The following is a 26,775-nucleotide window of genomic DNA, read 5'->3' on the forward strand; positions in this document are numbered from 1 at the left end:
CATTGTTTGGAACGAAAAGCAAAGTTTCAATATTCTTACTCAGTTTTCTTCAATTATCAATGTCCTAAATCGTTGGTAAGTAGTTATGCAGTCTGAGGTACCTATTTGTTCAAAGAAAGAAATCATTCGCGTGAAGAAATTCAAATTTTAAATCCTGGTATCCTGGAATCGATTAGCCATATTGAAAATTGAAACACAGAAAGCATTAGTTTCAGATTTCATACAACGCTCGCAGTTACATTGTAATGTTTTACCCATAATCCCTGCAACATGAGCAAAAATAATATTCAATTTAAGAGAGGAAATGTAAAGTGTCAGAGTGCAGTCCAAATTGCAGGTGTAGGAATGAAATTGATAAAGCACGCGAACGCTGTCTGGTGGTAGAATTAGGCGTCCACCAAGACCGCTGCTGCAGTAATTGTACAAATCGATGTTTCATGTGCAGCGCTAACTAGGGTGATGAACTTCCCTTTGATGGTAGGAGAATGGTATTGGAATAGAATTTTAGGTATCCAGAATTTCAAAAGCTACAATTATAGCCGGGCCTGGATTTAGGCAGTTGGTGGCTTGGTCTCAACATTTGACGTACCTCCACTGTATTTTTCATTAATTTTAAAATTAACTTTTAATAAATTACAATAAGAATATAAATTCGGCATGAATAAAAAAAAACCAATTTCACCATACTACCGTTATACGGGTATTAGCAGTAATGTTCCACGTTCCAGAAGAGTAGCATGGTTAGCGGATCTCAATCTTTAGTCGATTCCCGAGAACATTCGGGATACCAAGAAGGTCATTCTTGTGAAACCGCGTTGAATTGGGTATAAGCGAAGTGGAAAGATATCTTGGAGCGTAACAATTGAAACAATGAAACAATTTGTAGGCACTTATTGTTACGATCAATCAAGCGCTTTGGAATTACGAGTACTGCATCTAAATGGTTTGAAAGCTATTCGTCTGATAGATCTCGTCGGACTGTTTTTAATGATTCTGCTTCTAGTCCCGTGGAGAATAACCTTGGAGTGTCCCAGGGAAGTGTATTAGGGCCCCTTTTATTTATGATGTATATTAAATACAGGGATGTCATGCGAAGTGCTTTTTTTTTACACATACGCTGGTTCAAAAGTACTGATAATTTTTCTCAAACCATCAGCATGGAGTAAGTGTTGACACATTGCGAGTAAGCCGATCATGCTGAAAACCAAAATGTCAGTCAGCTTACAAATTCAGGGGCACCTGAAACTGGCGTGCTGATAAAAATCAGTTGCTGAAAACTGTTTACATCATGCTGATTACCTTTTTTGCTAGCAGCTGGTTTATCAGCCTTAGTGAACCAGTACTATTGTATACCGGGCATTACGGATCTTCCGGAGAACCAGCTAGAATTATTGACAATTTTCAACTTCGGGTACCCCAGAAAACTCCAGTAACTCTGAGGACTGAAGGTACCCAACAAACGATTCAGAGTCACAAATAAGCATATATATTGAATAAATGCTGCATAACATGTACAATGCTGAATAAAACGAGTTGTCAAATTATGTGCTGAAAAAGCTCATTGAGATCGATAGATGCACATTTATTCAATTGTTTGCTCTGATCTGATTAATTTACTTATTAAAAGCTGTAAAAGCGTTAAATGTCTTCCCAATTCAACGCAAGAAGTTTGATCTAATAACAAACTGAATAAGTGTAAATTGTACATACATTGACACTTTAATTCGACTGTTTTCAATTGATTTGATAACATCCCAACTAACAATTTTAGCTGCAGACTAGCTTATACAGCAGAAAATTCCCTTATGCAGCTAATTTTTGTCTGTATAAGCTGATCTGCTGCTAAAATTGTTTGTTGGGATGCTTTATTAGACGTCTAATAAATGTTCTCTAGCTCCATTATTAGATTTCATTGCATTGCTTTACAATATTACTGAATAAAGTTAAATACAGTCAGCTTAATAGCTCTTATGCTACTATGCGTACATGTTGTAAATGCTTTATAAACGACGTTTTTTTTTTCTTTTTTTTTTTTTATTATAGTCACTTTAACGCTCTTGGGTCATTCGTGACTTGTCCGGGGGTGAGATTTGAACTCGTGACTTTGGCGTGAGAGGTATGGATGCTAACCACTACGCCGGGGTCGCCCTATTATAAACGACGTATTAGATTCATTTTTCGACAACACTGGTTCAGTCTAACAACCCAACAAACAATTCAAAGTCACAAATAAGCATACATGTTGAATAAATGCTGTATAACAGTGTACAATGCTGAATAAAAGAGGATGTGCTGAAAAAAGCTCCTTGAGATCGATAGATGAGCCTTTATTTCGCTGTTTGCTCTGATAAGATTAATTTACTTATTAAAAGCTTTATAAACGCTGATCAAATAACAAAATGAATAAGTGTAATTTGCACAAACATTGACTCTTTACATCGGCTGTTTTCAATTGATTTTATAAAATGCTTTATTAGACGTCTTATAAATGTTTTCTAGCTCCATTATTAGATTTTATTGTATTGCTTTACAATATCGCTGTATAAAGGTGAATAAAGTCCCTCCCCTTGGCTAGTTTTTGCACCTTGCTGTTGGTGGGCGGGCTTAATTTCATGCTTTATAGTGGAGTGTTGGAGACGGTAGGTTTATGGTCGGCGTTGCTGGCTCATGCCGCGATAGAATGGCGACATGGGCAGGCGATGGGGATTACTAAGCTTCCCCTCTCTGATAAACCGCTGCATGAGAGAACCAAAGATCTAGTCTAGCAGTGATAGTATCACTCTTGTTACTCCTTTAATTGAGAGCCGCGTCGTAGTACGCTTACGTATAGGCACTGACGTTGGGTGTGATACTGGCGGGTTTTGCCGCAAATCACTCTTATTTTATTTATTTTTTACGCAGATAGATTTATTTGGGTTTGCAAGGGAATTATACTATTGAAATATTTCAGAAAGTGCCCAACAGTGCTCCTTCTACTTGCGTGACAAGCTTTTGTTGTTGTTTTCATTGAAGTATTACTCAGAAAACAATGTTAAACATCATTTTTGTACATGGTATTGTAACTAATCTTATATGTGCTTCATTTTGATTTGGGATAAGTGTTTGAACTATGACTCGGGTTTTCCACTGTGGTGTGCTTTTATTGTGACATACCCATATGTATTTTTGTGGTGCGACATAGTGGAAACGTGAGAGCGTAGTTGGAACATTTACCCTATACAATATACAATTTAAAATTAGCTTGGAAACTAACTTCAAAGTGAAGCATTTTAGTCACTTGAAGGTGTCATCTGGGACGAACAAAGATATAAGATAAGATATGTAAAAGCCAGAAGTACTTGAAACACGTTAAATTGTAGTTTAAAAGCATGGGTTATGATTGTGTAGGTAGATTAGAGATTTCAGTTATTTATTAAATAAACTTCAATTATAGAATTCAGAAAGTTAATTAACATAAGAGATAGGACGCGGGGGGTCCGCTTAGGGAGGCGACTAGCCTATGAAGTTGTATAATAAATCTTCCTATTTAGTGTATTTGTTAATTACAGACAATGTCAATAGCGAAAGTCATATCTTCAACCAGGCGCTTACGAACAAGTGAAATTTTAGGAAAGATGTGTTAAATAAGTTGATAGGTTTGAAATAAGAATTAGGATTGTTGTGCTTTAGTTTTCGGTAAGGTATGATGTGTCAACAAAGCCCTTTTGAGCAAATTTTCAAACATCAAATTGATTGAGTGATTTATTGAAAGACATTGCGTTGCGACAAGTCATACATCTAACATAGTAGTAGTAGCAGTGTCGCATAATCTTATCACAATTGCTGCAAATAGTGCTGGAGGGGCCAGCAGGGCTGAATACGGATCAAAACTAACATAACTACTAACACTAAAATGATCCCGGAACTAACACTTATCCATTGCACTTTTAGTTATTTATTAGTTTTATTTTTCTACTAAGACATCTATGCTTCTTTCTATTGTTTGGATCAAGTACAACTAATACTAATCTACCTTTATGTATGTTTTACTCCCTTTTAACCCATTATCTTTATGAATGGCGAATCATATGACGTGAGACACGTGCAAGCTGGAACTCAAAGAATTACTTCGAACAGGATGTCAAACAAATTCAGGACCAATCCAAATGAGACCAGAAACCAACAAAGCATCGGGGAGTTATATATTCTGGGAGAGGTATTTGATAAATAATCAAAAAGTGGTAAGTTAAAATCAGAGCCAAGGATCATGAGAGGTAATTGTCAATAATTCATTAATTAGTAGAAATCACGATAACTTTTTCAAGGGAGCGTATCGGCTTTTGTAGGCGGTGCGTTTGGTCGTCGATTTGGCGTAACTGGTGGCTTGCCCGCGCGTGCTGGCACTATCATCAGATAGGGGAAATTTTCCTCTACCTGCTGGTGGTGTTGTTAAGCGTGTGCGAGATGCCGGTTGCGCCGGATCGACGATCGGATGCATTGTTTGCAGGAGCTGGTGCTTCCCTTTGAAAAAGCAATCGAGAAATAACCATATTATCCTGTAATTGTTATTACTATTTTTATATATCAATGAAATTAGTCATGACAGAGTAACAGATGGGGAAGGACAATAGACCCAAGTTGACACAATAAACAAGACAAGTGGGGGTTAATACACAAGACAAAATGACAAAATAAGTGACGACAGAAGACAAGACTGGGACGAAAATCAACCTTTTAAAAAAACAAGAATGCGCAATTATATTATCAAAACTATTTGGATCAGCACAAAAACAACAGTGACCAAACGGGTACCAAAGCCTAGGAACGTCTGTGTGTTGATTTAAAATAGAGGCTCATAGAAGCAAAATTTATCAATAAAAGGGGTCCAGTGTAGAGTTTTAGCAAGTTGCTGCCACTGGATCACTACAAAAAAAAAATTAAAAAAAAATAAAGGTGAATAAAGTCAGCAAAATAGCTCATATCACTAAAGAAAAGACAACTCTGTCGGTCTCTACCAGTCTTTATTTTCGGGTTATTTTTCCTGCAGTTTAATAATCGTATAATAAATGTATAATAGTGTCTAATTTAAACGTTGCTTTACATGATAGTCAAGCGTGTACATCATCGCTGTTTAAGGAAACAAAATGTCAAATAAACGCTGAATAATTAAAAATTTGATCGAATAAGCTCTCTGTTTACAACTCATGGAAGTCGAATAAAAGCTTCTCGACATACCTCAACCAACACCATGTTGTGGTTGAATAAATTCTCCAGATTTGTGTGAACAAAGCCTGAACAGAAGTTATTATTAAAAATTGTACAAGTATTATCAAGCATACAGTTGAATAAAATCGTCAAGAAGTCGTTTCTTTAATAGGCGATTGTTTGTTGCCTAGTGTATTACTACAATTTCGACTAGAATGGAGTGCGTTAATCTATTTGCTCGGGACCAATAGGACAGTCAAGTAGTGAGCCAATTTAAAATCGTTACTTTCCACCGGTTGGTGTGGGTCTGTAGAGTGGAAATTTTGAATTTTGATGAAGAGATTAATTGCACAAAACCAGAGTCGAGACCAGAGTTAATAATAGAAGAGTTACGCAGACTGAAACCAAAATCTACCTATCGAACTGTCAAACCGTCTACTTATCGAGCACAAACTGACTCTGTTGCAGTGTTCGGAAAATCATTCTCAAATCTCATTCATTGAGCTTCCCTGCGAGTATAAACTCGCGTGCGAATGTGGCAAACAAAATTCACGCTTGAGATTCTCATGCATATTCACGCACTCACACTCACAACGCCGAAAAATCATTCCAGCTATAAACTCATAAAAACCTCTCAAACGTCAATTGATATCATGCCTACGCATGTTATGTTAGTTTTCGAACCCCTGATGCACAAACAATAGTAATAACAATGAATAACGCAAAAATATAAAGCAATGAATTTTTGAACCTGAAAACTCATCGGTGATTTTTGCGACTTTGAATTTTGCAAGGCAAAACTCATAGGCGCATAAACTCGCATGCATGACATTTAAGTTTTTGAGTTTTTTCGAACACTGCAGTGTTGCGGGGGAAGTTTTGTTATCGAAACTAGGGGAAATTTTCACAACCCAGGTGAAGTCATCCGAGGTGTAAACAAAAACAAAGGTTGCCAAAATAAAACAAATTCCCATTGATCGACATCAGTGTTGCAAGCTTCACTCTGCGTAACCATAGAGGTAACTCTATGAAGGTCCCGAAGAAACGAGCTCAACTTCTTGGCTCAGCTCTGGAACTATCTTCGGTCCCAAGCTAATTGATTCACCCCTCGAAACATAGGAAAACCCACTAACCCCTCATTTTATCTGTCAAACTTTCATAGCGAATCAAAACAAATATAGTATAGTACTGGAATTTACACTAGAATGGGGTACGTTAGTCGATTTGCTTGGGACCAATAGGCTATAGCAACACAAGTTTGATCTAATAACATACTGAATAAGTGTAATTTGCACAAGCTTTGATTCGACTATTTTCAATTGATTTAATAACATGCTTTATTATACGTCTAATAATTGTTTTCTAGCTCCATTATTAGATTCCATTGCATTGCTTAACAATATTGCTGAATAAAGGTGAATACAGTCAGCATAATAGCTCTTATACCACTATACGTCCATGTTTTAATTGCATGCTTTGTAAATGCTTTACAAACGGCGTTTTCATTCATTATTCCACAACACTGTTTCAGGCTAACAACAAAACAAAATTGGTAGCATAGTGGCTATCGTTTCCGCTTTCCAAGTAGAAGGTCGCAAGTTCAATCCCAACCTCTATCCTTTTTTTTTTATTTATTTTCTACGTTTAATTAATTTAAATCGTAATCAACCAATTCATCGATCTATCGAAAAGAATAGCCCAGCATCCTTTCCATCGAAATTAGAGAAATGGAGAGGTAACATTGGTCTCATGTAAAACAACTATGAATGAGTTAATCATTCTCACATCTCCTTGAACTAGCTAAAGTTACGGCTAGGAGTGCTGATAGGTATTCAGATTCAAGCTTTTATTGCTTATTTAGGATGTATTCTAGGATAGCTCAGATGGCAAAGCAAGCGGCTGGTGATCGGAAGGTCATGGTTTTCGAATCCCATCTAACGACATGTGTGTGTATGTATGTATATATGTAATAAATTTTCTAGTATTGTGCTTCGACAGAAATAATGACACACCAACAAAATCACACTAACGAGAATAAACCCTGCTCTGTCCCGTTCTTATTTTCGTATTAATTATCTCGTAGTTGAATAATCGTTAAATAAATGAATAATAGTGTCTAATTAAACATTATTTCACATGAGAATCAAGCATCATTTATACCATCGCTGTTTAAGGAAGTAATGATGTCTAATAAACGCTGAATAATCAAACATTTGATCGAATAGGCTCTGTTACAACTCTTGTAAGTCGAATATAAGCTTCTCGACATACCTTATACCATACATTATTCAAAATAGTACAAGTATTATTAAGCATGCAGTTGAATAAAATCGTCATGGAGCCGTTTCTACAATAGGCAATTGTTTGTTGGGATATCAGTTTTAAAATGTTTAATTAGAACCTCAACTTTGAGTCTTCAAATTTTACATTTCCTTAAATTCAACCAAATTCTCGAACGATTTCCTCCTGATTAAAAAATGTTCGAATTTTAAGCTATGCTCACAGCACAGTTCGAAAGATGATGATATTAGCTTATACCTGAATTGACAGATTTAATGAAAGATGCATTTGCAGTTGCATTAATTTTCTAATGTTACGCGTGAATTCTTCGATTTTTTCAATATTTTTCTCAAACTAAATATTATAATATAAATAATAATGTAAAGATTTAAGGGAAAGTTCACTGCTAAAAAAATATATTACGATTTGATTTTTCTGAAAATTTTGGAAAAAGATATCAAGAATCTTTTTTTTTCTTATTATTTTCTAAAGAAAATTCACGTACAAAAACATTTTTTGTAAGGCATCATGGCATAAAGTTAGACTATAGAGATTTTCACGGCCGGTTGTATTGGTGCGATATGTGAGAGCGTGTTAGTGAATATCCGAGGAAAATACATAACAAATCGATGTCAAACTCATTTTACAGATCTACTTTCATACATTTTTGTAGGTTAGCCAGAGGAAAATAATAAACAACTTTACACGGCGTTGCTCCCGCTAGTATGCGAGCGTTAAACGTCACTAATCTCTATAAGAACCCCAAAAAATCAAACTTTCGGCTTTGCTGAGGGTCCAAATTTTTGTCATGATAACACGCAGAAAAAACTATCATCGAAATAAAAATATTTGAGGTAAATATAAATGTAAACTCAGTTTGTTCTGACCACAAAAATAAACTAGGTTGATTCAAACGTATTTTAAAAGAAAAGTTATGTGATATCGTATAAAAGTATTCATGTCGAAAATAAACGTGGATATTCTTGTTTGATTTGACAGCTTGTAACCAGTTGGTTGCAATCCGTGGATTTTCGTCTGTATGAGTTTTTGTTGGTTGGGAAAATTCACGTTTTGTTAAACCTAAAACAGGAGACACACACAAGAGCGAGAGGGCTTGTGCCGCTGCCAAAACACTCAAAGGATACTGAAGGGAGGAAAATCGTAAGGTGATATTCTAAGGAAGCCTTAGCGTGAAACTATAAAGGCACAAATGTCAGCTTCCACAAAACATACAAATTTTAAATTGCTACTCCTTGTTTGCTGTGCTACTAAAATGGATGCGCATCATGCGCATATGATGAAAAGAGGCAAAATTGATTGAAGAGAGCCATCTTAGATATGGAAAATTAGGCAAAAGTAAACAGGCCATCGTATGATCCGGAAACAATCACATCCGTATTCAAAATTGACGCGAGAGCACTTATGAAATTCGCCTCCCCATTGTTCATATTTCCATGGGTAAACTAAACAATACTATGGGCAGAACTCCAAACCGATAGGAAACGATGAGGACCATGTGCACAGGACACGAAATAATCGTTACCGATCAACTTGACACACTCAAGTTATCCGTGCTGGGAAGTCAATTGCATATTAGCTCTGATTTTATTGCGCTATTTCCCGGAAATAGCACAGCGTGTCGCAGAATGTCCAAAGTATACACCAGCTTCAGTTTCCGTTCGGCCCTTGCTCTTATCGGCCTAAAAAAAAAAAAATCTGATCCTGCGAAATGGCCAGCGAAAGAACTACCATAGAGGTAACTCTAAGACCACTGGGTTCCGAAGAAAATCATTATTATTATTGGCTCACTCAGTACCAGAACAACGGTCCCAAGCAGTCCCAAGCTATTTCACTCACCCCTGCATGTTCTGCATGAATCCACACACCCCTGATGTTATCTGTCAAACTTTCATAGCGAATCAAAACAAACATAGTGTTGTAATAGAATTTCAACTAGAATAGGGTACGTTAATCGTTTGCTTGGGACCAATAGGCTACTAAAGTGGTGAGCCAATTTAAAATCGTTAGTTTCGTATTGATTGTTGGAACTACCGCCTTCTGCGCCTTTGTCACCGTTCCCGCTTGACCAGGTACATCAAGTACGGAAGGGTCTAACGGTACGCTGGGGTGTAATTAAAGTACATTTCTCGCTGTACTTAATGAATGAATATATTGGAGTTAATGTAATTAATTTATGTTACTTGTAATTAAAGCTTCGGGACCTACTAGTCTTAGAGTTACCACTATGCACGTACCCCATTCTAGTCGAAATTCTAGTTCTACACAATGTTTGTTTTGATTAGCTATGAAAGTTTGACAGATAAAATGAGGGGTTAGTCGATTTTCCTATGTTTCGAGGGGTGCATCGATTAGCTTGGGACCGAAGAGAGTACCAGAGCTGAGCCAAAAAGTTGAGAACGTTTCTTCGGGACCTTCTAGTCTTAGAGTTACCTCTATGGTTGTACCATAGTGGCAACTCTAAGACTAGTAGGTCCCGAAGAAACGAGCTCAACTTTTAGGCTCAGCTATGGTATTATCTTCGGTCCCAAGCTAATCGATGCACCCCTTGAAACATAGAAAAATCCACGAATCCCTCATTTTATCTGTCAAACTTTCATAGCGAATCTAAACAAACAATGAGTAGTACTAGAATTTCGACTAGAATGGGGTACGTTATTCGATTTGCTTGGGACCATTAGGCTAGTCAAGTAGTGAACCAATTTAAAATCATCCGTTTCCACTGGTTGATTGTACCATTCGTTGTTGATCTAAGTAAATCATTTGATCTGAGCTGTAAAATTTAGATCATGTGATCATGTGATCAGTAAGCGAAGGTTAAAATTCAAAATTTTGTCAATGCTCCAATCAAACTGTATTCAAATGGTCTCGGAATTGAAGGTTCACTTTTTCCTTTTTTGTCAATTTTACAAGTGGAAATAACGTTAGGGTGGTTCATTTTGAAAAAAAGATAGATTTCTTATAGGCCAGCTTCCGGTTTGAATCATAACCCCAAGATATGAGTCAGTGAAAACACGGTAATGATTGATGAAGGCTTAGAAGTAACGCAAATGGTTTGAAATTGTGTATGGGAATTACTAGAGAGGAGCGGACTGGCTGGTTTTGAGCCAAACGAACTGAGCAGTGCCTATCTTGATTGAATTGGCAGTGTTGCTAGTAATCACATAGGCATAGGTTGCCAAGGCAGTTTGTTTTGAATCCGCTCCACTCTTATACTAGACCCTCTATAGGAATTACCGTGGAGGCATTTTAAATTTCACTTATATCCATCTAACTTTGGTTCTGGTTAACCAAATGCTGTATGTGGTTGCTATGACAATGACCAACAATAGAAAAGTGACAACAAAAATTACAAATTAGGGTAAATTGAAAGTTTAATATGCACCTCACAACAACACTAATTTCATCACAACAACAATAACAGGCATTGGTCATTGTCAACGAAACCTCATATTAACGTTTCAACAACTAGAACCAAACTTAGAACGATTTAAGTGAATTTTAATAATCTTCCATTCGCCAATATTTCCATATAAACTTCTATTCTTTGCCATTTTCTTGCACAGCCTCATATTTTGGGGTTATGAATCAAACCCACCCGTCAGACTTTCTACAGAAGAATCATGTATGCAAAAGTGTGTAACTGATGGTGTCAGTAGTGCGCCTGGGAAACAAACTTCTAGTTGAATTAATCCTCCCCGTTATGTTTGTTTTACCAAAGACAAGTTTTTCCCTCCACTAACACGGCCCGGCTCCAAAATACCACCGCCAACGAGCGTTTTGCTGTTCCCGGCGTGCAGTAATATTACAACCATAATTTATGGCCAATCACGCGATTAGTATTCACCATAGCACTCCCCACGAATGTATTTGATGCGGTCCACAACGTTCATACTGATGGTACCGTGCTAAGACTACGATGGTGACCGCTACTTTAGTATCACTACCTAGTATTTGCTTAGAAGCACATCGATTACTTGTAACTTTTAATTTCTCGCTATACTTTTTTCCTCTAGTTGCGAGTTGACTGTTGACTATTGCGCGTCGTCGCGTACCGCGTGAGAATGTCCTCGGCAAGGTTATCGAGCGCCTGGGAGGACAACAAGTCCCGCTCGGAGACGGTTCTCTGCCCGGATAGGTATTCTGCTTCGGCTAAAGGACGTTATTCCGCCAATTCCGGTGGAATGTCCCGAAATGGAAGCAGAGATGAGATCAAGCTGCACAAAAGTTTGGAAGAAATTTCCAAGGACATTAAGGAACTGGAAGATTTCATATCCGTTACGGAGGAAATCCTGAAAAAGGAGCGGGAATTTGACGAACAGCTGTACAAAAGGGAACGCCAACGGAAGGCTTTCGAGAAGAAGATGCAACAGATTAAGAATAAGTGCAGTCCAACGAAAATGTGCTTCGGAAGGCCCGATAGTTCCAGGGTCAAATCGCCGACCTTCAAAGTGAATATTACGCAGAAGAGGCGTATCAAATCGTTAAGTCCAAAGGGTTATAAGTCCAAGTTGTACTTTAGAAATGGGAAAATTGGCTGCCTGGATGCGGAAGAAGCGGTGTCCAATCTGAAAAGTACGCATGAAATAGTCAAACGGATTATCAATGATGAGAATAACATGTTGGTCAAATTAGAACATCAGCATTTCACGATGGACCCCAAGTCGGAATCGCCGACCTCGGTTGGAACTCCCCTGGAGAGTTTGCAGATGTGCGTTACGGAATCGGCGACTTCTCTTTGCGATGAACCGTATAAAGAGGCAAGCGACGAACCCGAAGATAATGTCTCCGATCCGAAGGCCGACAGTAGCGATAGTAACGAGAGAATCATCGAAGACATGGAAGTCACGTGAGCATAGTAGTATTGTTTATCAAAAACGATCGAATGCATGTGATTTAAATTGTATTTCAGGAGTCCTCCACCGGAAGACAACGATTTCGTAACAGGTCGTCTGAGACATCTCGCGAATCGATTCTCGGAAAGAACGAAGCGCATGAGAAGTAAACTGGAGATTCCACCCACACCCTCTAGTAGTGCCAGTGCCCCGTCGACGGCTCCTTCAACTCAGAAGCATAATGCTGAATGTATGTTTAACGTTGTTGACATTCCAATGTTTCAGATTAAATCGACATTACTCTCTTTTTCCAGTACTAGCCATTCAGAATTCTGCGCTAACCTTGCAATCAACCACGGGGGCTCAAACGTGTGATCGTCACTACTTTTGTCCTATCTTCTGCTCCGGAGCGACGAATGCGGTGCTGGATCCGCAGGGAAAATTTTACATTTCTTGGCTGTTCATTGTATCACTGTCTTTCCTGTACAATGCGTGGGTTATCCCACTGCGGACTTCGTTCCCCTACCAAACTCCTGAAAACACAAAATACTGGATCGCTGTTGACATTTGCGCTGATGTTATCTATCTAATTGACATTCTGTTCGTTAAGCACAGAATCATGTACTTGTTTGAAGGTTTTTGGGTCAAGGACACCGATCTGACGCGTAAGAATTATATGAGGAAGTTACAGTTTAAGGTAAGCTTGTTATTCGATTAGCAGTGGGATAGCAAAAGTCAAATTAATCTTCTTGAAGATGGACCTCCTAGCCCTGATGCCATTGGACTTGCTCTATTTGAAATTCGGTACCGAACACGTGGTATTCCGGGCGCCTCGTCTGCTGAAGATTCAAAGCTTCTGGGAGTTTTTCAAACTGATTGATCGGGTTTTATCGTCACCACACATTGTGAGTAAATGCCTACATATAAAACGACGACAACTAAACGACCGATCGACCGACCGACAGAGGCGACCAGTGTGACATTGACGCGTTTCAACCCCAGCAAAGCAAAATCAATCCAACTTTACCTTATTTCATTTGCATTCTCCTTAGATACGAGTCGTCAAGACGCTCACTTATATGCTGTACATGATTCACCTGACCGCCTGCTCGTACTATGCGTACAGCGCCTATCAAGGTAAGTGAGGGTTTATCTGTGTTGTTTATGCATCAGGATTGACTTAATAAACATGAATCAATCTACCTGCGGTGAGATCTGACCGTTCTCAGACATCTGCAGTTGAGAAGAAGATCAATGAGGTATTATGTTTTCAATTTGAATACTGATGATCTCATTATTTAATAGTAGACAAATGCAAACTTTGAAATTTTTTGCTCCACAGTGTTCAAACGGTTCCAAATGGGATCCAAAATTTGATCTCATCGACTAAAAACTGGTTTGACACAAACCATATCAAGAACAACATGTGAAAAGGGCATACAAGTTTTTTGTAAACAAACCTTCTTATGCCCTTTTTTCGCCACCCATAACGCAAACCATCAACATCACCCGGTAGGGGAAACTTTCCCCTTCCCGATGATGTTGTTGGTTTGCGTCCCGCATAAATGCGAACCATTATTTGACCTTACCAGAAATGGTTAAAAATTGTATATAATTCCTGCTAAACTTTAAATGAAATGGTTATGGAACACGAACGTTTTGGTGATAAAGTTTTAACCTTATGTATTATGGTTTTTTGGAAGTGAACGTTACAAACAACGGGTTTTAAAGAACCACTACCATTCCAAATACATGTTTTCTCAATATATTTTTGGAAAAGGAATTTTATTGCAACCTTGTTATTTATGATTAGAGAAATATAATAGTAATTGTTATGGTTTTGTAACATCGCTCAACTTCATGTGAAATATATTGCAAATTGGTTGCGTGTAAATTAATGATTACCAATTCGCGATATATTCCTCGAACCGGATAAATTTCCAAAATTACGGGCAAGCATCAAGATAAAACCGGAATTCACCGGTCACCATGAGATCTAGAAGCTTTTCAATGTTCCAAAATCCCAGAATTAGCAGAATGAAGTCTCAGCTATTTGATTAATTTCAAGTTCACAACCTTAAATTTCAATGTTCGGTGTTTCAAATATTTTTGCTAGTCCCCCTCCATGTCCGAAATATTTCATTTTTAATAAAACATCTTGAACCATGAAGATTTCTCTAAATCCAGGATCATATAATTTTCGAAGCATGAAATCTCTAAAAATCTAAGCCTCAGGATTTCCAAAATTTGAATAAATCTTGACCTTTTTCTGTGTTCAGTTGTGGAAAAATTGAATTCTTTTTCAATTTCCTCCATAATACGCTTAAAAATCTTCTGCTGAACACTCTCTCAATTCACTCTACAATGCTCCTCATATTGATATTGACATATTGACTAATGAATAATTCTAGCAATTCCCTGAAAAAATCACGTTCTTCTCAAGTATTCTCCTGAAATTCCCATGGAATTACCACCGACAAACCGACATGAATGACCATAACAGATACAATAAAATTTCTAACCAAAGCACACTACTGACATCTGGCTCCGTGTTCGCGGGAAATATTTCGCTAAGCCATGAGACCCTCCTGCAAAAGTTATGAATTGGTTCGTGTCTGATCTATTTTGGACAAATTATTTGTATCTAGATCAAAAACAGTTCGGATCACTGCACATTTAAATCGGCCGTTTGCGATTATCGGGCATACGTTAGATTTAATTGTCATGTCGGTTTGGCGGTGGAATTACCATAGGAATTCCTTTTTAGTTCTTCTCAGAATTCGCATTAATTCTTTGATGGTTAATGTTCCTCATAATTTCTTTGGAAATGTCTTTTAAATTTTCTAAAAATTATCACCGGAATATCCTTGGAATACTCTTCAGAATTCCTTAGAAATTTTCCTCAAAATTTTGTGAGAACTATCCTCGGAATTCAGTTCAATTTTCTTTGAATTTTCGTAGGAATTACCTTAAAGGTTTATTTAAAACTCCTTTGAAATACTCCTAAGAAGAATTATTTTTGGTTTTATTTTTCTTAAAAATGGTAATTCGTGCTATGCACCAACTTTTTTTTTGGAATTTGGATGTTAATCATTTTCAAGTTAATTTGCATTTCAAATGAAAATTCATAAATGTTTTAAAGAATGTTTCAGAAAAGTTATTCAGTAGAGTCTCATAATGTGTTTTTTTTTATGTTCACTAGTTGTCGACTTCCTTGGGTTTTCGTTTTTTTTTTTCGAAAGTTTTTCGAAGATTTCTGTAAAGTTTTACCGAAATCACAACAGCTGAACGTTCGGTAAACAATTTTACAGTTTTCCTGTAATTATTTACAGATATCTGTAAAAAATTCACAGATATTTGTGAAAAATTACAGGAAATCTGCGAAACTGTTTACCAAACGTTCAGCTGTTGAGATTTCGGTAAAATTTTACAGATTTCTGTAAAAAATTCTAAGTGTGTAGGTTTGTACAGGCGTAGAAAGCACTCAATTAAAATGTGGAGACGCTTCTAAAACACTAATAGCGAATTTGTGTATTATCCAGGTTGGAACCAGTTCCAACCCGTGCGAACTCGAGCTTATTGTCAGTGCAAACCTCAACCCGAGCCAGGTTACAAAAACAAACGTTTACAGTGACATTTGACAAACAACAAGCCGACCCAATCTTGATACCCGATTCAGGTTGGAACTGAATAAAAACAAAAATCGCTATTGCACAATTCACACCAAACTGGACTTATAAGCGCATTTTCAATTACTAAAAAGTGTGATAAAAGTGCACGTTTCCGTCTAATCGTCTTGGTGTCTTCGGTGCACTTATTCCTTGACAAGTAAGCAATAAGTGCACCGACAACACCAAAACAATTTGACGGAAACGTGCACTTTTATCACACATTTTAGATTATTTAAGCTGTCCAGTTTCAGTCAGCAATATAAGTTAAGAGCAAGCAAATAGCTAATATGCTATAAGCAGCGAATCCAAACACATAAAGCAACCAACGATACAGACAAAACGGTTGCTACGACTACCATGACAAACTCGCTCTGTAACATAGCTCGATCAGAGTGGTAGAAGAATAATGATATATTCACGGCGAATGAGAACGACCCAAATTTGAGTTTAGTTCACTCATAATCGCCAAAAGTGCAGGAACTCAGCGATGAGTAAATTTGCCTAATATTTTCCCAGGTTTTTCCAGGATTTTCCAGGGAAAAATTCCCGAATTTGAGAAAAGTAAAGATTGGATTCACTCAGTCTATTGGTACTACTCCGAGACTGAATAAAATTTTCGAAATTTCCTTATTTTCCGGCAGATTTTTTAGGTTTTCTACAGGAAACCATGAGACAAATTTTACTCATGAGTGAACTAAACTCAAATTTGGGTCATTCTCATTCGCCGTGTTGCTTGCCTGCTTTGTTGCAATAGAGCTTTTTGATGTTTAATCGGCGCACACTACTGCACCATTTAAATCGAACGAGTGCGAGCAAGAGGGAAACAGATTAGTGGGAAAACAAACTGTTCATTCATCCATGTGTGCTAGATAGAGAAAGACGATTAAACGTCAAAAAGGTCTATATACACGGATGAAGATATATAGCTTGATCTGAATCGAGAAAGACATAACAAAAAAAAAATCCCATTAACACACGTGTAAAGGGCGAACACGAAATTATTGCGACACATTCAACAGGGCATAACTTTTTTACCATTGGGTAAAAATCAACCAAATTTTGCACACTTTCTCATTGATGTGTATTGTGTACATGCTGTCAAACTCGAAGTCGTGTTTTTCGATTCAACGAAAATGGAGGTGAACCAACGCGAGTTGAGAGAACAAATTCTTTCCAAACACCTGGAATTTCCTGACCTGTCGCACCGGCAGTTGGGAAAAATGTTGAACATTCACCATTCAACCGTCTCCAGAGTGTTGAAGCGGTTCCAGGAGCGGTTGACGTTGGACCACGGCAAAGGAGCTGGAAGAAAACCGGGACCGGAGAACAAAAAGACGGAGGGAAAGGTGAAGCGGATGATTAAAGCAAATCCCAACGTCTCAAGCCGTGATTTGGCTAAAAAGATCGGCATGTCGCAGAGCTACGTCCAGAATGCAAAGAAGAGAGCTGGACTACATACATACAAGGTACAGAACTTCCCAAACCGCGATAAGCGGCAGCAATCGACGGCTAAAACTCGGGCACGGAAGCTCTACGAGAAGATGCTGACAAAATATGGCTGCTGTGTGATGGACGACGAAACGTATATAAAAGCCGATTTTAAGCAAATTCCGGGGTTGGAGTTTTTCACCGGCAAGAGCAAGTTCGATGTGGACGACAAATTTAAGAAGAAGAAAATGTCGAAGTTCGCCTCCAAATATCTCATTTGGCAGGCCATCGCTCTTGCGGACTGAGGAGTGAGCCTTTCGTGACAAAGGGCACAGTAAATGGCGAATCTGAGTGCCTCGAGAAGCGCCTTTTGCGGTTCTTGCAGCAGCACGACGAAGCTCCGCTATTTTGGCCAGATTTGGCATCATGCCACTATTCTAAAAGTGTCCTGGAGTGGTATGAGGCCAATTCTGTCCATTTTGTTCCAAAGGACATGAATCCGCCAAACTGTCCGGAGCTGCGCCCGGTGGAGCAGTACTGGGAAATAATGAAGCGGGAACTTCGGAAGAGCAAGAAGACAGTCAAAGACGAGAAGGACATGTTAGGAAAAAAAAAACTGAGAAACTGGTACCGGATGACACTGTAAAGACTTTGATGGAGGGCATCAAGCGAAAATGCGTTCAATTTTACACTCAAGGCTCCATCGATTAACTTTTCTTTTGATTTTTGAAGTAAATATATGTATAAAACTACCCTAAAATTTTGGTTTGATTCTAAACATTATAAGAAAATTGGCATGACATTTTCGGTGTCGCAATAATTTCGTGTTCGCCCTTTATCATCTTCGGCTTTACTTCGTGAACCAGCTTGCCAACAATTTGCTCATTTCCTTCTACCGCCCCGAGGAAGAAGATTATATCAGTGCGCAAAAGCCATTTGTAAACAAATGGTTTGTGGGCCCTTTACTCGCTACCCGAAGAACGCCCACGCAAACCAACAGCATCGTCAGGAAGGGGAAAATTTCTCCTACCCGATGTTGCTGTTGTGTCGCGTGGGTGTACTTCAAGTAGTGAGTAAAGGGCCCACAAACCATTTGTTTACAAATGGCTTTTGTGCCGTTTTCAAATGTTAGCACTGATATCATTATTGCTCTCCACTTCTGACATAGCGTTATCATTCGGTTCGTTGATCGCTTGTCATTTTGTCATTTGGAGATATTTTTGAATCCTTGGCTATAAGCAATAATCTTGAAATGCCATGTATTAGAAATACAAATGGTATTTTAAAGCAATGAAAACGTTTTTTTTTTTTTTATCTGGCGTGGATTAGCATTTGAAGTCGCGAATTTCTTTTAAGAAATCGCGGATTTCGTGGATCAAATTTTTGAAGGAAAATAGTTAAAAATATTTACGCCTACATGTTGTTTTCAAATAAAATAGTTTTTATAATATGAAATCGTTCATTTTAACAAAATTGGATTTCAAATTCGGATTCAGGGACCCAAAATTAAGTTAAATAAGTAATTTTACCGAACACAGCACCAGAATACATGCTTGATAGGATGTTTAGGAACTGTTAACGGCGCCGGTGGTGTAGTGGTAAGCGTGATTACCTCTCACCCCAGCAGGCCTGGGTTCAATACCAGTCGGCGCCGCCGGGATGTTCTGAGGCATAACATCTCTGATCACGCCTTCCTTCGGATGGGAAGTAAAGCCGTATTTTATTACTTCCACAAAATTGTACGTTTAGAGTGGTAGAATGCATCGTGTGTTACGGTTCAAACTCACTGGAGGTTTTAAAACACTCTTGTCCTGCGAGTTTAGCACCTCGAGTGAGTGGCGGCAGGAATATGCACGGCAAGAAAAAAATACTCAAAATTAAGTTAAAAAAAAACTCAACGTTGGGTTCTATCATTTGAGGTCCGCCGTTGAGTAAATCAGAAAAGCGGCGTTGGTTAAAATTTACTCAACTATTGAGTAAAAATAAATAAACTCAAATATAAGTTTATTTTAATTGAGGTTGCTCTTATGCGACTTTAACCATTTCATTTTCACAAGCGTTGATAGACGAGTGGTCAACACACGGGCCCTGTGATCTCAACGTCCATGGTTCGGTTCCACTCTGCTCCGTTTTATTAGTTTTTTGTCAACTTCAGGATTACTCAAAATTGAGTTTTCTTATTTAACTTAATTTTACCTAGCCCCACGGAAGCCACGTGATGAGTGAAAGGAACTCAATTTTGGGTACTTTTTTCTTACCGTGTGGAAGAAGTAAACAAACACTCCTCGAGAGAGAAGGAGAGTGAACTTCAGGGAGAGGATGATTTGACGTGAGGTGCGCTTTTTGAGACTCCGGATGGCTTTTTTGTTCAAGGCAAGAAGTTCAGAGTTCACCCAGAGTGAGAGTAAGAGCTAAGAGCGTGTGATAGAAAACATTAAAGCTGGGTTTAGACAGGGCAAGTCAATTGATCAAGTCAACTGAATTCAACTGACTTGAACGCGAATTGAACGTGTAAACCATGCCACTCAACTGACTTGATCAACTCACTTGAATTGAAAAAAAGTTGAACCAGGCTCAACCTTTCAAGCCAATGGAATTCAACTGAGTTGATCATTTGACTTGCCTTATCTAAACCCAGCTTAACATGAATGGCAGCAAACCTCACTCTCATTTTATCCCCCTTCGCTCACAACCTCTGAAGCTCAGTGGAATGATTTGGCAGTAGGCATTGGCGTTGACGAGAGCTCTTTAACTCTTTATTGTTTATTCCTATGGAGAAATCTCATATGTAACAGTCAGTCTATGTGTGAAACATGGCGGACTTTTTCTTATTCTCTCACTCCAACGCAAAACCCCATAAGGAACTGTCAAAATGTGTGTGAAGAAACGTCACTTCGGGACTGGTGTCAAGGCGAATTCTACTCCTCAGAAAAATGCTACGCTCAGCTCATTTCAAACTCGCGAATGAGGCATCAAGCCTGGTTAAGGGAAACGTTTCAAAAGTACTTGATGAAATACTAAACAAATTATGTTATTACAATATCATGAAAATGGATTGTTGAGAAACGGAAATTGAAGGGTATAGCGATCAACTTTCACCTCAATGATCAACATCACCCCATTTTATGGTAATCAAAATTATTATTGCCTACCCGTGCTCAAATTTCTGAGAAAACTATTGTGGATCTCTTTAGATGTAAGGCTCTAAAAATTTGAGATATTCAAAAAGATAAAAGTCTCTCACAATGCAAACAAAGTTATGAATCTTTAATATTATTTTATGCTTGATATTCTTTCGATCAGTGACATTTTTTCGCCGTTTTCGACTACCCAGAAATCGAGAAACAGCGGATGGCTTAACCCGGTTAATCCAGGGAATCGGAAAATACTTTTATCTATTATATAACCAAAAAGGTCCATCAGAATGTTCATTTTTTAACTTACTTACCTTACCTAAGGCCTTGATGTCCTCTGCTGTCCGAAAAAGTCATCTCCACTCTACTCGATCGATGGCCACACGTCGCCAGGCTCGTAGTCTGCGAAGGGTCCGTAGGTCGCCTTCTACTTGATCGATCCACCTTGCCCGCTGCACGCGTCTTCTTCTTGTTCCTGTTGGGTCGCTTTCGAAAACCTTTTTCACTGGTTCGTTGTCCGGCATTCTTACGGCGTGCTCAGCCCACCGAAGTCGCCCAATTTTTGCAGTGTGGACTAACTATATCTACTACATGGACTGTGGAGAGAGCGGACGACCAGCAAAGGACCACCAGCAGAAGGGGTAGCTTCACTAGCGGACCAACAGAGGGAGCAGCAGTGGAACCGTGACTGAGGCTGGAAACCTCGGTCCAGTTACTACATCAGACCACCAGCTGAGCGGCAGATTCGTGGAACCGTGACCGGTCCAGTCACGACAGGATGGTTCACCTAACAGCAGCAATTCGTGGTTCATTCGCATCCACTACGTTCGGTCATCCATCTGCACTCCTCCGTAACGCCTTCCGTTCGAAAACACAAAGGGTTGGTCCTCCATGAGCATAGTTCAGGTCTCGTGGCCATAGAGGGCCACCGGTCTAATCAGCGTCTTGTACATAGTCAACTTTGTGCGGTGGCTAATTTTATTCGACCGGATCGTCCTCCGGAGCAAGGAACTATACAGGTCCAAATACACGAACTCGTCGACCACCTCGATTTTATCACCGTCAATCTAAACTCGGGGTGGGAGGCAAACATTCCTCTCATGTATTTCGTCTTCGATGCGTTGATGGCAAGTTCAATTCGCCTAGCTTTCAGCTTTCAGTCTGATGTACGTCTCTGGCATCTGTGGAAGTTTTTTCATAAGCTTCCTCCGCAGATTTATTTTGACTTCTATTGGAAGGTTTTTCCGAATTTCCTCTGGCTTCCCCTGGAAATTGCTGCACATCAAATTGCATCACGGAAAAAACTCTGTAGAAAATTACCCATTGGGTATTTTCTCTTGAAAATTTGGGTAGAAGTAGTTTAAAGTGTATTGTTTACACTGTATTTTTATCGCTGTCAGTTTTTCGAAAGTTGGAAAAAATGGCGTCATTGATTTTGCGCAAGTACCTGGAGAATCCTCAACTCTCTCATCGGGACATCAGAAACAACTCGGAATTGTACAGTCAACGGTGAGTCGTGTGATTAAACGTTACTACAAAACTCTGAGCATCGAACGGAAGGAAAAATGCGGTCAGAATGAATGTTCTATTAGTGATCAGGATCACAAGCGTATCGTGAAAGCTTTTCAGTGGAATCCCAATGCTTCGGTCAGGGATGTGATCAAAAAGTTGAATCTGTCCTAGTCGTTCAGAGAGCCAAGGACCGGAAGGGACTGCATACGTACAAAGTGCAAAAGGCTCCAAATCGTGACGAACGGCAAAATACGGTGGGAAAGTCACGGGCTCGGAAACTGTACACCCAGATGCTGACGAAGCCTCATTGTCTCATCATGGATGATGAGATTTACGTCAAGGCGGACTTCCGGCAGCATCCGAGCCTACTGTTCTTCACCGCTCAGGACAAGTTTGATGTTCCGGAGGAAGTAAGGAAGCAGAAACTTTCAAAGTTTGCCAAGAAATACATTATTTGGCAAGCGATCTGCTGATGTGGCAAACGGAGTGCACGTGGAGATCTACCTCAAGGAGTGTCTACAGAAGCGACTGCTTCCTATGTTGAAACAACACGAGGGCCCTACGATCTTCTGGCCGGATCTAGCTTCGTGCCACTATTCAAATGTTGTCCTGGAGTGGTACGAAGCCAACGGGGTCACTTTCGTACCCAAGGACATGAACCCCCCAACGCACCGTAACTAAAGCCCATCGAAAAATACTGGGCTATTATGAAGCAGGCACTACGGAAGCATCCCAAGGAGGTCAAATCTGAGGAAGACATGAAGAAAAAGTGGGTTTCCGTACAGATGAAGCTGCATCCAGATGTTGTACAGAACCTAATGAGTGGAGTTATGCGTAAGGTGCGGTACGGTTATGGTATTGAAGTTGAATGAAATAAATATGTCAAAAGCTTACTGATGGGTTATATTTTATTGTTTGAAAGTTTGAAAAGGATTGGTCAACTAGGTAATTTTTCACAGCGTTTTTTTTCCGTGATGCAATTCGATGTGGGACACCCTTTAGAATTTTCTTCCGATTTTCGAAACCTTACTCGCTTCCTCTGGATTTTATTTCGTCTAATGTGCATTAATGACAAGTCCAATCAGCTTGAATTCAGCTTCCAGTGTGAAGAACGTTTTCACCATCGCCTCAAAGTTCCGTGTGATATTGATATCATGTACGGCTTCATCTCCGCTCTTCTTTAGCACCCAGTTGGTCCAAAGGATATCCGGAATTGATTCAAGAGATTTCTGGAGTTAATTTTGGATAGAGTCCTCTAACTATATAAAGTCTGGTCCACTTATAATCCGGACACATAAATCCATGTGTTTTTCCGTATTGATGTGACGTAAGAAAAATGTAATTTTGTCAAAATTAAGATATTTGATAGTCCTTTCATAAAAATAAATGCAAGATTACTCATCTGCCGCACACTGGACTGGTCAACTTCAGCGGCCATGTTTTTCCAACATCGAGCCATCCTTCTTCTTCTTCTTCGCATTTTGCATATCGCATATTAAGCTTATTGCGTGCTCTCAACTTAGTGTTCTAGATGCACTTCCACAGTTATTAATTGAGAGGTTTCGATGCCTGCACCATTTTTGCATTGGTATAATTGTGTGGCAAGTTCAATCATACTTCTATGCCCAGGGAAGTCGAGAAATTTTCCAACCCGAAAATTTCTATACCGGACCGGGAATCGAACTAAGCCACCTCCAGCATGGTCTTGCTTTGTAGCTGCGCTTTTACCGACTGAGCTAAGGGAGGCCTCATCGAGCCATCCATTTTCATTTAACTTCCGCTTGATAATTGGCGATTTTTGTTTGTTTGATTGGGCGGATTTGCGGGCGAAATCCACCTTTTATCGTGGTACCACTATAGCACCTCCCGGCTGTAGCGGCAGCTTTCCAAATCTGACCAGAACTTCACTGGACCTTTTTAATGAAAGGTAGTATACATGTCTCCAGGCACTCTTGCTTATACAGCTTCGAGTCCACCGTTTTGTTGGTGATGAAAAGCTTGGTTTTGAGTCCGCAGAAAGCCCTTGCCAGATCATCAGTTTCTGGGCAAATTTCTCGGTGAAAACAAACTTGAGTTGGCTGGGGACATCACCCTGTGCTGTGGCCAGATAAAACTCCCACGTTAGAAACGGCCATTTTCAACTTTTTCGCGATATTTCGGATTGATCACGTCGAGTTTTTGACGTAAGTGTGCAGGTTCAATTTTCTTTTCTCGTCTTCCATCTAGTACATTTTTTTTCAATACTGCACGAATTGCTACTGAAACACGTGTACTTTCAAAACAAGTCACTGTCAAAACATTCCAAATCCGTCCACTGGAGGCACTGCTATGGAATAAATAATGTGTCCGGATTCTAAGTGGACCAGACTTTTGATACACACTACGAAAAAGTCATGTAAACTTCGGTGCCCTGAGACCGACACACACGGATAGAAATCTCCTTATACTCTTTGGCAAATTTCCATTGCTGATTATTCATAAAATGTATAAGTCAACTAATAAGCAGACCCTAATAAAAATAACCATAAAAGATGTAGTTGAAGATGCTAATTTCAAATAACAGACTGTAGTGGTAATTTTTATACGATAGATGGAGTAGATGAAAGCATAGAGTTGATAGTTCCGTTAGAGTACGGCAGTGTGAAGATTGTATATAGATATTAGAATAGCGAACTAGGACAACTTTTAAGGAAGGTACAAATCGGTTTTTTCATCTCTCTTTACCAAACTCCCCCTTTGGAGAGGGATTTGCCAAAAACCGATTTGTACCTTCCTTAAAAGTTGTCCTAGTTCGCTATTCTAATATCTATATACAATCTTCACACTGCCGTACTCTAACGGAACTATCAACTCTATGCTTTCATCTACTCCATCTATCGTATAAAAATTACCACTACAGTCTGTTATTTGAAATTAGCATCTTCAACTATGTAAATCGTTGACTTCACGTAGAAGTAATACTAAAAACATATAGTCAAAGTACATAAAAGATGGCTTAACGACGTGTTCGGGGTATCATCCAAACCATTTGTGGGATAGTTTACTCATTCGGGATACAGTTCGTTTATGGTATTTGTTTATTAGGGGACGCCTTGCAAAAAGTTAATAAAGATCATGTGTCAAATGAATTGTATAAGCGGTCACACATACCTTTTATGCATTCTAATAGGACCTATGTTGTTTGTCTTATGGAATGTATAAGGCTGATGCTTTGGCAAAAATGTATAAGTGAAAAACATGAATTAAATAATTGATTTTCGTTTCGTGCATGCAAGTGGCCCTTTTGACAGAAGAATCAGTTAAATGAGACGAGAAATTCAATTCAATCAAACACACTTTTCGTTGATTTGCTAATGCGGGACACCTGCAAAACAATTTTAATCTGAATTTAGAAACACAAACATCCTAATCAATGCTATTTGTTTGTCCCGTAGGTCTCGGTTCGAACCGGTGGGTGTTCAACGACAAAGGCCACGCGTACGTCCGGTGCTTTGCCTTTGCCACGAAAACAGCAACCTCCATCGGCAAGAATCCCAAACCGGAAAAGGAAGGTGAGCTCCTATTCATGACGGCTGCCTGGTTGATGGGTGTATTCGTATTTGCGTTGCTGATCGGTCAGATTCGGGACATCATTGCAACTGCGACCAGATCAAAATCCGAATACAAACAACTGGTGGACGAAACGTTGGAGTACATGCGACAGCTTAACCTGCCGACCGATCTCCAGCGGAGGGTTAAGATGTGGTTCACGTTCACCTGGGAACAGCAACGTAGTTTGGATGAGACGCACATTATGGATGCTCTGCCGGCTAATTTGAAGACCGATATTGCGATATCGGTTCACATTCAGACTCTGTCCAAGGTACAGCTGTTCGCCGATTGTGAGGAAGCATTGCTTCGGGAGCTGGTGCTCAAGCTGAGATCGGTAACCTTCCTACCAGGAGATCATGTTTGCCGTAAGGGGGAGGTTGGGAAGGAGATGTACATCGTGAAAACTGGACAAGTTCAGGTTATGGGTGGTCCTAGAAATGATGTCGTGTTAGCTACGCTGTATGAAGGATCGGTGTTTGGGGAGATCAGTTTACTGGCGATCAATGGAGCCGAAGGCAATCGTCGAACGGCTGATGTCCGATCGAAAGGATTCTCGAATTTGTTTGTTCTGTCAAAATCGGACCTAAATGAAGCAATTGTATACTACCCGAATGCGCAAGCCATTCTGAAGAAACGTGCCAAGAGTTTGATGCGGAAGAATGCAGCTCGTGAGAAAGCGGAATCTCAGCAGAGTATTGACGCCACCGATGGTGATACGGATGTGGTCATAAATAATCCTAATCATGAAAAGTCTCCTAAACTGCTGAAAACGGTGATTCAAGCACTGCCGAGGGAGTCGGCTGCAGTGCAACTGTTGACGCAAGGTTTCAAAGGTGATCACACCAAGGTGGAAATCGATGAGCCGTCCAAAACGAATGACGATACTGCTTCGATTCGTAGTTTAGAAGTGCACACCACTCAGGTGCAGATAGAGAACGAAAAGAATGTTGAGCTACCCTGTGATTTGGTTTACAGTATTAAGAAAGAGCTGATGGATAATAACAGCTATATCAATCTGACCGATACGGAGAAGTACAAACTGTTGAACGAACTGTCCAAAGATGAATATGAACGTCAAAAGTCTCCTGTCTGAATCGTGCTACGCTAGTACTAGTCTACAAT

At 39.3% G+C, this 26,775-nt stretch overlaps 1 protein-coding gene across 1 annotated transcript; it reads left to right on the top strand.

Annotated features, from left to right (window-relative positions):
* Positions 1-26,775, top strand: LOC135710721 (cyclic nucleotide-gated cation channel beta-3-like). The gene is made up of 7 exons (XM_065233380.1): positions 1-75; positions 11,499-12,331; positions 12,395-12,567; positions 12,632-13,014; positions 13,073-13,222; positions 13,370-13,454; positions 25,497-26,775. The coding sequence occupies exons 2-7, from the start codon at positions 11,547-11,549 to the stop codon at positions 26,744-26,746; spliced, it is 2,826 nt and encodes a 941-aa protein (XP_065089452.1). The 5' UTR covers positions 1-75; positions 11,499-11,546; the 3' UTR covers positions 26,747-26,775.

This window comes from Ochlerotatus camptorhynchus, unplaced genomic scaffold (assembly GCF_037179485.1).
Source record: "Ochlerotatus camptorhynchus isolate MF236.1 unplaced genomic scaffold, CSIRO-AGI_Acam_v1.1 ptg000401l, whole genome shotgun sequence".
Classification (NCBI taxonomy): Eukaryota; Metazoa; Arthropoda; class Insecta; order Diptera; family Culicidae; genus Ochlerotatus; species Ochlerotatus camptorhynchus.

Excerpts from the sequence above, each read along its gene's own strand:
- LOC135710721 (XM_065233380.1), top strand. The coding sequence starts at position 11,547 with ATGTCCTCGGCAAGGTTATCGAGCGCCTGGGAGGACAACAAGTCCCGC. Across the intron at positions 13,223-13,369 it reads TTTTATCGTCACCACACATT|ATACGAGTCGTCAAGACGCT; the intron begins GTGAGTAAATGC and ends CATTCTCCTTAG. Across the intron at positions 13,455-25,496 it reads TGCGTACAGCGCCTATCAAG|GTCTCGGTTCGAACCGGTGG; the intron begins GTAAGTGAGGGT and ends TTTGTCCCGTAG.